The sequence below is a fragment of the Sodiomyces alcalophilus genome (genome assembly GCF_042370955.1).
Source record: "Sodiomyces alcalophilus JCM 7366 unplaced genomic scaffold ACRALscaffold_2, whole genome shotgun sequence".
NCBI lineage: Eukaryota > Fungi > Ascomycota > Sordariomycetes > Glomerellales > Plectosphaerellaceae > Sodiomyces > Sodiomyces alcalophilus.
The window spans coordinates 1629010-1640287 of NW_027263533.1; the positions used below are offsets into that span (position 1 = coordinate 1629010).

At 58.9% G+C, this 11278-nt stretch overlaps 4 protein-coding genes across 4 annotated transcripts; 3 read left to right on the forward strand and 1 right to left on the reverse strand.

Annotated features, from left to right (window-relative positions):
* Window positions 1-123: 123 nt before the first annotated feature.
* ACRALDRAFT_2040104 (uncharacterized protein) lies at window positions 124-2682 on the forward strand (the record flags this gene model as incomplete). Its single annotated transcript, XM_071021023.1, has 1 exon — window positions 124-2682. The coding sequence occupies one exon, from the start codon at window positions 124-126 to the stop codon at window positions 2680-2682; it is 2559 nt and encodes an 852-aa protein (XP_070876751.1).
* Window positions 2683-2997: 315 nt separating this feature from the next.
* ACRALDRAFT_1068247 (uncharacterized protein) lies at window positions 2998-3690 on the forward strand (the record flags this gene model as incomplete). Its single annotated transcript, XM_071017545.1, has 2 exons — window positions 2998-3185; window positions 3249-3690. The coding sequence occupies 2 exons, from the start codon at window positions 2998-3000 to the stop codon at window positions 3688-3690; spliced, it is 630 nt and encodes a 209-aa protein (XP_070876752.1).
* A 162-nt stretch (window positions 3691-3852) lies between these two features.
* On the reverse strand, window positions 3853-7224 carry ACRALDRAFT_2101226 (uncharacterized protein; the record flags this gene model as incomplete). The annotated part of the gene is made up of 2 exons (XM_071023049.1): window positions 3853-7119; window positions 7192-7224. 2 exons carry the CDS (start codon window positions 7222-7224, stop codon window positions 3853-3855), a joined length of 3300 nt encoding a protein of 1099 aa, XP_070876753.1.
* Window positions 7225-10234: 3010 nt separating this feature from the next.
* On the forward strand, window positions 10235-11013 carry ACRALDRAFT_2118715 (uncharacterized protein; the record flags this gene model as incomplete). Its single annotated transcript, XM_071023799.1, has 2 exons — window positions 10235-10270; window positions 10555-11013. The coding sequence occupies 2 exons, from the start codon at window positions 10235-10237 to the stop codon at window positions 11011-11013; spliced, it is 495 nt and encodes a 164-aa protein (XP_070876754.1).
* Between the last annotated feature and the right edge of the window lie 265 nt (window positions 11014-11278).

Here is an 11278-nt window from a genome sequence, read left to right on the forward strand (position 1 = left end):
TATCGTGAGCGTTGAGGATTTCTTTGCGCCGAGTTCGCGACACCGTTGCTGCTCCCCCGTCTGAGCGAGAAGCGTCACTTTATTTCTACCGGGTGCGCTGGAGGAGATACGGGCGGCAACAACATGGCGTCGCCTGGCCATGGGCAGCATTCGCCGGGGGGCCAAGGTCCTGCCTTTCGACAGAACCGGTCGGAAGGCCAGCCTCTTCCCCAGCATCCCCAGCACCCTCAGCACCCTCAACACCCTCAACACCCTCAACACCCTCAACACCCTCAGCAGCAGCCACGGCATCCGTACCAACAATATCAGTATCAGCAGAATGCCCAATACCAGCCGTATTCCCCGCATCAGCAGCAGCGGCCGCAGCAGCAGTACCAGCCGCCCCAACAACATCAAGGATACCAGCAACCGCAATATCAATATCAGTACCAGCAGTACCAGCGACCTCACCCTCACCATCAACCGCTGCTTTCACCGCAATCGCCGCACTCGCCATATTCGCCGCACCCACTTCAGCAACCGCATCAGTTCACCCAAGCTCCTCCACAGCAATTCGTTGCCGAGCTTGAAGCCCCGATTGTTTCCCCGGTAGTCCCCACGCCGACATTGTCGTCGCCTGAAGCTACAGAGCCGCAGAATCCGCATGGTCCCGTCTACGAGATGCCTGCCGAGCCGGCCGAGCCTTCCAAGCTGAGCTCGAGTTCGGATTCGCAGGAGAGCCAGAAGCAGCAGCAGCAGCGACAACGGACTCCTCCGATCCAAGCCAACCCCTGGGGCTTCTTCCTGCCTGACGATGCGGGTTCCCGCCCAATATCGGACACGAAGTCTCAGGACCAAGAACAGGGACAGGAACAGGGACTGGGACAAGGCCAGGAACAAAGACAGGATCGGGAACAAGGACAGGAACTGGGACTGGGACAAGATCAGGGACCAGAACAAGATCAGGGACTGGGACGCGAGGATCACAAAGGCCAAGAAGTACACGGAATTGAAGAGGACCCGGCTCTCCATGTGAAGCCACTGAAGATTGTCAAAGTGGCGGCTGGCAACGGGCCACAGGAAGGAAAGCAAACGCAGCCGGGATCCGACACGGCCCCCGACCAAGCTCCGACCCCCCTCGACTCCATACCCCTGGTTCTCCGGCCTCATGTTCCAACGGCGGCGCCTCTGCCGCAAGCGGAGCACCAAACACCGACATCGCCACCACCCCCGAGCGTCACCCCGAGCCATGCTATACCCCAAGGACCACCCGTAGAGAGCTTGCCTTACCTCCCTCCGTCCACGACCAGTGCTGCTGCTACGCCTCAGGGACCCTCGGCCTCGGGGGCATCGATTCCCCAGCCGTCATATGTCCCGCCTGTTCCACAGCCGCAATATGCACCTGCATCTTCGTCCTCCCCGGTCTATCACCCCCAGTCACCGCCTCGCGTTTCTCCATTGGGGCCTTCGTCGGCCGTCCCTACGAGCGCCGCGTCGCCTTCCCAGTACCCTCAGTACCCTCCCGGTCATTACCAGCAACCTGGGGCCACGTACTCTCCGGCGCCATCGCAGCAACAACAACAGCAATCGCCGCCTCCCGTCTCTCCACCGGGTCCTTCACCAGCTGTTCCGACAAACGCCGCCCCGTACCCGCCTCCCGGCCATTACCACCCTGAGCCCACGCACTCTCCCGGTTCGGCTCAAGCGTCATCGCCGCAGCAGCACCACCATCAACCGCAGCCGGATCATTCGGCGCAAGTTAGCCCACGACCCTTGCAGGGACCTGTTTCCCCAGCTGAGGTACCGCCTGTAATATCTTCGCCTCTGCTTTCGTCTGTTTCGCCTCCTCCTCCTCCTCGACCTCCGCCGCCGCCCCAGCAACACCAGCAACAGCCAGACCATTCGGCGCAAGTGAGCCCACGACCTTTGCAGGCACCTGTATCCCCCGAGGGAATACCGCCTGTAACATCGTCGCCTCTGCCTTCTGCTGCTTCTTCTGTTTCGCCTCCTCCGCCGCCGCCGCCGCAGCACCCCCAAAAACCACAACCCCAACCACAACCCCAGAACATCCCGACTTCTCCTCCTCCGTCCTACGAACAAGCAGTCACTTCAGGCCCCAGCCGCCCTGGGTCAACGTCTCCGTACATTCAGCAAGCGCCTCAGTTCCAGCCATCAGGACAACACACCCACCCCCCTGCACCAGGACCAGGACCATCATTCCAGCAAACACTCTCTCCCCCGTCCGCACTATCGCCTCCGCCGGGGCCCCCATCCCCGCAACTACCCCAGCGACCGGGAACTGGCGCGCCTGTCCCCCCACCCCTCCCGCCGCGCACCGCGACATCCCTTCCCTTCCCGCGACCTCCGCCCTCGCCGATCCAACCCCAGCAGCCCGTCTACAACCCGGCCACCTACGGTGGTCCCCCCAGGCCGACGCACTACCCCCCGCCGTCGATGCCGGGGAAGACGGACGGCAGCAAGCTCTTCGGCAGCGCCAAGGCGAAGCGGTGGCTGAACAAGACCACCGAGGTCATCGACCAGACCGTCACGCCGTACCTCAACGACCCGCGGTACAACCCGCTCATGCGGCCGCAGAATCCCCCGTCGTCCTCGTCGCAGCAGTATGGCCAGGTGCCGATGCAGCACCGGCCGCCGCCGTCGCCTGGAGGGAGGACGCCTTCGTTCCATGCGCCTGGCCCGTAGCGTCCATGTAGCTTCGTAGGACCAGGTCGGTGGTCAGTTGTCCCTGTGTTGTACTCGGTACTTTGGTACTACATTTACTCGTTTTTTGAGTTGGTGTTAACTGCCTAATTCGTACAGGCCGAGTGAGTCACTGCCGAGTGTAAAGAAACGGCAGGAAGTCATAAAGTACGTCCATGTTGGTCTTTTTGTTGGTATATACAAGGGCCACAAGGACCTACAAACGACATTCCAACGCCGTCCTCGAAACCTCAGCAACCAAGTTCCGACTCTTTCTTTTCCTTATTCGAACAACAAAAGTCCGAATTTCTTGTCGCAATGCCACGGAACAAAGATCCTCAGCAGCCGCCCGGAGACCCAAGCACGCCGACGGCAGCACCTAATGACGCCGGCCCCGTCTACTTCTGGCGCGAAACGGATCCCACGACGGGATGGCTGTCGCAATGGTACTACTGTCCGTTTCGCGACGACGAGGATCCGAATAAGGTGTACTTTACAGCAGAGCAGTAAGTCGTACATCATCTACTCCGGAAGAGAAGAAAAGAAAAGAAAGAAAATAACAAAGGCAGCTACATGATGCACCACAAAGCGCTCCTCTTCAACGACATGGCCACAGCCCACCAGATCCTCACCAACAAGAGCCCGCGCAAGGCAAAAGCCCTCGGCCGCAAAGTCTCCAACTTTTCCGAGCCAACGTGGCTCGCCCACCGCGAGGCCGTCGTCCGCCGCGGCAACCTGCTCAAGTTCACCCGCGCCGTCTCCGAGGCCGGCTTCCAGATGGGCTCCCAGCCGTCCAGGGACCTGCCGCCCCTCGAGGCGAGCCTGAGGGAGTTGCTGCTCGCCACGGGCGAGAGGGAGCTCGTCGAGGCGTCGCCTTTCGATCCCGTCTGGGGGATCGGGTACCGGGAACGCGATGCCGAGCTGGTGTCGAGGGAGGATTGGGGGTTGAATCTCCTGGGGAAGGCGTTGATGGACGTGAGGGCGATGCTTAGACGGCCCGAGGGGAGTTGAGGTGGAGACGCCCCTCTGTTTTGACCGTACTACTATCATCAATATGCTATCCGCCTTTCAAGTCGTATATGTCAAGCAAAGCCATTGTCCCTGAGATAGAAACCCACGTTGAGCTAGATATCCCAGTCCCCTGCCAATGCCACCCCTTCGCCAGTACACCCGCTACTTCCTCTTCGACCCCCTCCCCTTATTCCCCCCCTTCTTCTGCGCCCCCTTCCCGCCTCCACCGCCTCCGCTCCCCCCCGCCATCATGACCCTCACCTTACCCACCGGCACCACATTAATCACCTCCTCCGCCTTGAACCCCTTGATGAGCTCCAGCTCGCGCGGCCACATGCGCTCCGTGTCCTGCGCCCGCTCGTCCAGGACCCCCTTCTTCGCCGACGCCGCCTTCCACCACTCCAGCACCTCCTTGACCGCCTTGCCCTTCTTCGTCGCCCCCGGCTGCAGCTTGACCCTGTACTTGCAGCGCGCCGTCGCGTTCCACGGCGCGCACACGGGGATCGCCTCGATGATCTCGTCCCCCGGCAGCGGCGTCCCCACCAGGTCGTCCAGCGGCGTCGTCTTCTCGGCCTCGTCGGCCTCGAGCAGCTCCACCCCTTCTTCGTGCATCAGCCGCCGAATCTCCTCGTGTTCCGCCGTCTCCTTCTTTTGACGCTCGTGCTGTGCGCGCCGCCTCTCCTTTTGCGCCGCCAGCTCCGCTTCCTTCTGCGCCTTGGCCTTGGCTTCCGCCTCGGCACGCTGCTTGCCCTTGGTTGCGCCAATCAGCGCTTCGGCGGCCAGCCGGTCCTCCTCGTCTTGGTCCTTGTATTTCGTCGCCATCTTCTTCGCCTTGGCTTTTTGGCCTCGCCTCGCCGATTTCTTTGACTTCGCCGGAGCCGCGTTGGTCTCGCGAGAGTGTCGTGCCGCAGGGGTCGTTTCACCGGTGGCCGTTTGCCCCTGGGTAGCGGTGTGTTCCGTTTCACCATCATCCTCGGCCGCATCTTCGTCATCAGAGTCATCAGCATCGTCAGCATCTTCCGCTCGCTCGGCGCCTTCCTCGTTAGGGGACCCCTCGACGTCCGGGTTGGGCTCAGACGGCTTGTCGGAAACCTCCAATCGCTCCATCTCGGGAACCGGAACTGCGTCTCCTGGCCCTTCGCCCTCTCCCGCCACTTCTGCCGCGTCGTCCCGTCCATCCCGTCCGTCTCGTCGTTGCAGAGGATTGTCACGTGGGCCCCTGTCCTCCTCACTGTCGCTCCAGTCCTCGTCCATGCTCCCCATGCTCTGGTCATCTCTGATCTCCGGGGCGCCGGCCGATTCTGCCGCGGGAGCGGTGCCGGCATCATCGTGCAGCCTGTGCTTGACGTGCCTGGCCTTGCTCTCCTCGCTGATCCGGAACAAGATGCCCAGGCCGAGAAGCAGCGGGGCCGGCGGCAAAAAGTTCTTCTGCCCCCGGACCATGAAGCTGCCGACCGGGAGGTACTCCCCGCTCGGCGCAGACTTGGACACCTGATCGGCGTTGACCCACCAGGCGCCCATGCCGGCCTTGGAATCCCATGCGCTGGAGCTGCAGACGGCCAGCATTCCGGCCTGCGCCAGGGTTGCCGGCGGGATGGGCGCGTCGGGGGTATTCGCCTTGTTCTTCACGACGACCGACGCCGCGCCGTGGAGGTCGGCGTGGCAGTAGACGTCCCCCTTGCGCAGGTACCGCTTGTACAGCATCTCGTTTTGGTGGGCGTCCTTGCCGCCGAGGACCAGGTATCCGTCGGACGAGATGAACCAGAGGAACTTTTCGAACCACATCTGTCTTCGGATGGGATGCAGGACCGATTTTTCTTTCTTGAGACCCTTCTTCAGGTTCTCTTCAATCTTTCGTTCTGCGTTTTTCAACGCCATTTCCGACTGCTGTAGTGTCTTTTGTTGTTTGACGGCAGCCGTGCGCCTCTGGTCGTAGTATTCCCTGGCGTTGGCCCATGGGGAGAGGGCCAAGTTGATGTCGACCTGAAGGCGATTATCGGGGCCTTTTTGACCGGTTCCCCCGTCCTCGTCGTCGTCGCCACTTTCGCTTCCCGATTCAGATCCCGACTCGTACGATTCGTCCATGTCCTCGTCGTCGTCCATTTCCTCTCCGCCTAGCAACAGGGTGATGACATTTTCTTGGAGTTTTAGAGGAAGTTTGATTATCTCTGCGACCGGATTATCCCGTTTCTGCTCTCGCTCGATGAGCTTGTTGATGTTGACCCAGTCCATTCCCTGCTGCAGGAGGCCGTTGACGGCGTCCATGGCTTCCTGGACACGTTCGAAATTGGCCTCGATGGCGGCGGCCTTTTGTTCGTTTAGCGTCTGTGCTTCCCGCAGACCCTCGATGCGCTTTTCGTGGTCCTGCTTCGTAGCCTCGAGCTTTCGCTTGGCCGTAGCCTCGCGTTCGGTGAGTTTCGACTCGAGCTTTTGACCTTCCAGGGACGAAAAGTACTCGTCCACGGTCTTGTTGAACCCCTCAAAGGCGAGCACCTTTACAGATGGATTGTTGGCGAACTTTTGGGGCAGAAATGGGTGGAAGTCTTCGTACAGGAGGTCCTCCCGTTCGGGATTTTCTTTGGTGTCGGCAGCGCCATCGGAGGACTCGCCGGGTCCGCCGTTCCCTTTTCCGTCCTTGTCCTTGTACTGGGCAATGATATACCCGGTGGCTTTCTCGGCACTGGTAATCCCCTCGACGATGCGCCGCGCCTCGGTCAGTGCCCGGAGCAAGTGAGCCAGCAGGTCGTCCTTTTCTAGTATTTCGGCCGGGGAGGTGGAAGGGTCGAAATCGGTGACGGCGAACGAGTGGTCGACGAGCATGGGAGGTAGCTCGGTGATGGTGGTAGCCAGACCCTTTCTCAGATCGCCGCCGGGCCTCGCTCTGCTCTTCTTACCAGAGGAGGAGGCGGCCTTGGCGGCGGCCCTGTCGACGGTGAGGCGCAGCGCATCTCGGAGACGCTCCTCGGTCAGGGGCGGAACGCCGTCATAGTTTTGCCTGTTCTCCAGAGAGTAGCTCAGGCCGGCCCTCTGCGGTTCTTGGCCGTCTCCCTCGGGCACGTTCCGGAGCAGGGTGAGGATCTTGAGGTCGGCGTCGGTCAGGATGACGTTGCCGCTGGCGAAGAATTCGAGGAACAGGCGGTACTGGCCCTCGCTGAACTGGAACTCGATGATGCGGTCGGTCCCAATCTGGCGCACCGAGGTCACGCGCCTCGTCTTGAGGAACTTGCGCAGACGGGCGACGAAGGCGGACGGGGCGGCGGCGGTGGTGCGGGCGAATTCGGTCAGGTGGCAGCGGAAGCCCGAGTCGATGACCAGTTGCTTCTTGTTGTTTGGCTTGGCAAATTTCAAGAGGAGAATCTTGGAAGAAAGGTCATAGATGTTGGCGAGTCGGAGCGAGACGAGGCTCTCTTGGAGCTCGTGGGCGATGATCTGACATTCCGGTTAGTAAAGGGGTCTTCTCTCTCTTGTCGGACTCGAAAGGGGGAATACGAAGAGACAAACCTTGACATCGAGAGAGGAGAAGCGTTGTTTCATGATCAATTAGTTGAGACGAGGAGAATGATCTGGTCCTGGTCTCTGGCAAACGAATTGAAGCAGTGGTGGGATGGCGGGGCAAGTGGAGGGGCACAGAAAACGTATTCACCAGCTGTCCTGATTACGTCATTGTCGACCGATTACTTGGTGCTGTCTGCTTAGTAAGACTGGTACTCATTTTCGCATAATTGCATGGAGGTCTGTATACGCATAGATGAATACTCAGGTACGGCATGCCAAGGCGCGTCTGTCGCCAGAGCAACGGCAAAGTCCGGGTATGCCTTTATTCCAATTGGGCCGAGGAGTTGGGAACCGATACAACGTAGCGACGGTGGGTTACATTAATGGATATTCGTAAGAATGGAAACATTGGAGCAAAGAAACTGAGCGATAACATTTTAAGAGGGGGCTGGAAATAAATGCGACGTAATTACATACTGTACAACGTAACTACCTCTGTGGTCGTTTTGCTAGGACAGACAGTGAGGATGGACAGCAGTCGAGTGTTCCAATTGGGACAAGAAACGCGCAGACACGACAATCACGACACGGCTCAGTCGATGGAGACCAGGGTGGGGCGTTCCCCTTCTTGGCCCAGCACAGCAATTCCTTTGCAATTCGACCGACCACCGACGTGCATAAGCTGAATAGCTTCTCGACAGCCGACATCCAATCGAGGGTGCCCACGAGTGCGGGACGGTCGACGACACGAGGTGGTTGGGGCTCTGCCGGTTGCTGGATCGTCGCACCTAGACCAATTGAGATGCGGTCGACTGTGGTCCTTCTGTACATACATATGGGGACTGAGAATGTGAAGAGCGTCATCATGTGCATTTCCCAGCCATTTCGAGAGGCATTCAGACAAACGCAGAGGTTGGTTGACAACAGCCATTCGGTCTCTGTGGTGTAACATGTCGGGCGTCCGAGAAGTGCTATCAGATGAAAGAGCACAACGTAAAGACGAGTATCAACTGAAATGCCGAGGTTCAGCACGATTGATTCATTAGACACGTCGGAGCTTGACGCGTCGCCCTGAGCATCGTACCGAAGTATTCGTACATACATACACTACTGTTAGAGTAGAAACTCGTACCAATTCAGGGGTAAGATCCGCAGGTACTGGTACCAATCTTACCCTACCTTACACGCTAACCCCGTTTTGTCGAATGTAAACAAATATCCAGGTTTCGCCATCGTAATCTCCCCTGAAGACAATAACAAATCTCCTCCCAATCTCACTCCCCTTGTTTTTCAGCTTTCTTTTTCCCTCTCGCGACCCTCTCCTTCTATCTACACCCCCCCTCGCGTCTATCGACTGGCAATGCCGCGGTAACCCTCTGCCACGTAACGGTGCACATAGCCAAACAACACCCCCGGCCACAAAAACCCCATACGTATCGCCCTCTCTCTCCATCATCCTATCTCCTTCCTTCTTCTCCTCCATACCAACAATCAAGCCGTCTTTCTCTTATTCCATTTCTCTCAAGCCTCATTATTTGACCTTAAACAGAGAAACCAGAATCAGAAAAAGCAAAAGAAGCGCGAGGTGCCTTTCAAGCCCGGCTTCTTCCCTTTTTCCCCCTTCTACTTTGTTTTTCTAGGAAAACAAAGCGAGAGAGGTTCTCATTCTTCTTTTGCTTTTCCTTTCGTGGTAACGGAAGGTCACGCTCAAGAAGAATAAGCTCCTCTTTGCGCCCCGCCACCAGTCGCCCAACCTGGACTTTGAGGCTCGCGTCCCCGTTCCCTTCAGCGTCTTTCCGTCCACCTACAAGGACAGCGAGACCCAGACCCAAGCTCAGGCCCAGACCCAAACCGTCACCCAGACCGTTGAGGAGCAGGTCGAGGTCCATTACCCTCCCCAGCGAGAAGACGCCGGACGGGAAGGTCAACACTCTTCCTTTGCTGCCGCCGCCACCGTTGTCGCTGAGCAGCACCAGGAACCGCAGCAGTATCAACACCAGCAGCAGCACCACCAGCAGTTCCAGGGGCAGTTCCAGCAGGGCCAGTTCCAGCAGGAGTGCCAGCAGGAGTTCCAGCAGCAGCCACTTCCTCCTCGCAGGGAGCATCAGCAACAGCACGTGAGTGAAGAGGTCCGCTACGAAGAGCACTACCGCCGTCCGGGCTTCCGTCAAGACTGCCAGCCCCAGCCCACCACCCAGTCCACCTACGCTGAAGAGTACCGGTATGTCAGCTTTTTTGTCTCTATGGTCATCTAGGTCATTCACTCTCCATTCACTCGATTCCTCTATTCCCGTCTCCTTCCAATCTTCTCCGGTCTGAAAAGACAAGAGAATGGCGGTCAGCTCTGGCCTGATTTCTCCTGTCCCCATCCCGATCCCCCTTCTCGTATTTCCTCCCTTCACCCCCTAACCCACTCCCCACTCTACCCCCTACCCTACCCCTGGCCTGATATTCATCGCTTCGGCCCTCAGACCGCCCCAAGCCACCCCTAATTTGGCGAGATTGATTTGTTGTCCGTCCTGCACTGGCCAGCCCACCCAACCCACCTACCGGCGCTTTGTGCCTGAGACCCCAAACCACAACAGCCCTTTTCTTCTTCCCATCCCCCGGTTGACCGAGTGACCGTGAAGAATTTCCCCTTGGACTTCCTTTTTTTCTTCTCTCTTCTCTTCCTCAGACTAACATCTTCCTCCTTTCTCCCCCCCCTTCCCTTCCCACCAGACCCCAGCGTACCAGCTTCACCCAGAACAACTTCGTCGAGGTTGATCGTCACCACCGCCACTACGACACTCCCATCGACTGCATTGAACGCGAGTACCGCGAACGCTTCCAGCCCAGCTACCGCACCGAGGAAGTGAGCTACGACCGTCCCTGCCCTCCTCCCAAGGCCCAGTCCGAGTTCCGCCAATCCGAGTTCACCGTCGAGGGCCGCACCCAGGTTCCTCCTCCCGCTCGCAAGGACACCACCGCCACCACCACCTCGTTCAAGGTTACCGAGGAAACCGTTCAGCCTCCCAGACGCCGCCTTCGCGACCGTATCAAGGCCAAGATGGGTTACTACGATGATGATGGTGAGTTTGACCCAGTTCATTGTGTGATTTCCTTTTGTGTATAGAATTTTCATGTATTTCATATTTTGTCTCCCACTCCCCGCTTGCGAGTTGCTTGCTTTACTCCTCTGGGCACTCGAAGCTGAGTTGCGAAACTTTTCCTCCCTACTCTCAAGGCAACTACCGCTCCCTCCGCCGGGGATTGAAGCACGTGGCTGACCGCCTCGTTCCCGAAGACCGCCAGGACCCCGTCCTCATTGACCGGGACGTCCGCTCCTCCGTCAGCACCCGCTCCTCGCGCCCGTGCCCTCCCAAGCAGGGCGGCGCCTACATGCCCAACACGGTCACCATCCCCTGCCACCACATCCGCCTCGGCGACTTCCTGATGCTCCAGGGCCGCCCCTGCCAGGTCATCCGCATCTCCACCTCGGCCGCCACCGGCCAGTACCGCTACCTGGGCGTCGACCTGTTCACCAAGCAGCTGCACGAGGAGTCGTCCTTCATCTCCAACCCGGAGCCCAGCGTCGTCGTCCAGACCATGCTCGGCCCCGTCTTCAAGCAGTACCGCGTCCTCGACATGGCCGACGGCCGTGTCGTCGCCATGACCGAGAGCGGCGACGTCAAGCAGGGCCTGCCCGTCATTGAGCAGTCCAACCTGTGGGAGCGCCTCCGTGGTGCCTTTGAGAGCGGCCGCGGCAGCGTCCGTGTCCTCGTCCTCGACGACGGTGGCCGTGAGCTCGCCGTCGACATGAAGGTCATCCACGGCTCTCGCCTGTAAATTGCGTCGCCAGTCAATACCCACGCTTCGATTCGTCACTGCGGCAATGTTTTGGATACGGGAGATGTATTAGGGTGAATGGCTTTGTTTCAATGGATTGCCTTGTGTACTAGACCGGCTTTGTCTCGCTGCTCCGGCGGTGGGGCGAGCTTTGGTCAGTGGATAGGCTGCTTTGTAAATCTTGAGTCTAGTCTACGTTGTAATTGAAGGCATCTCATTGACTTGTGTACCTCTTTTCGCTTACCTGCCTATGTGGTGTACAATG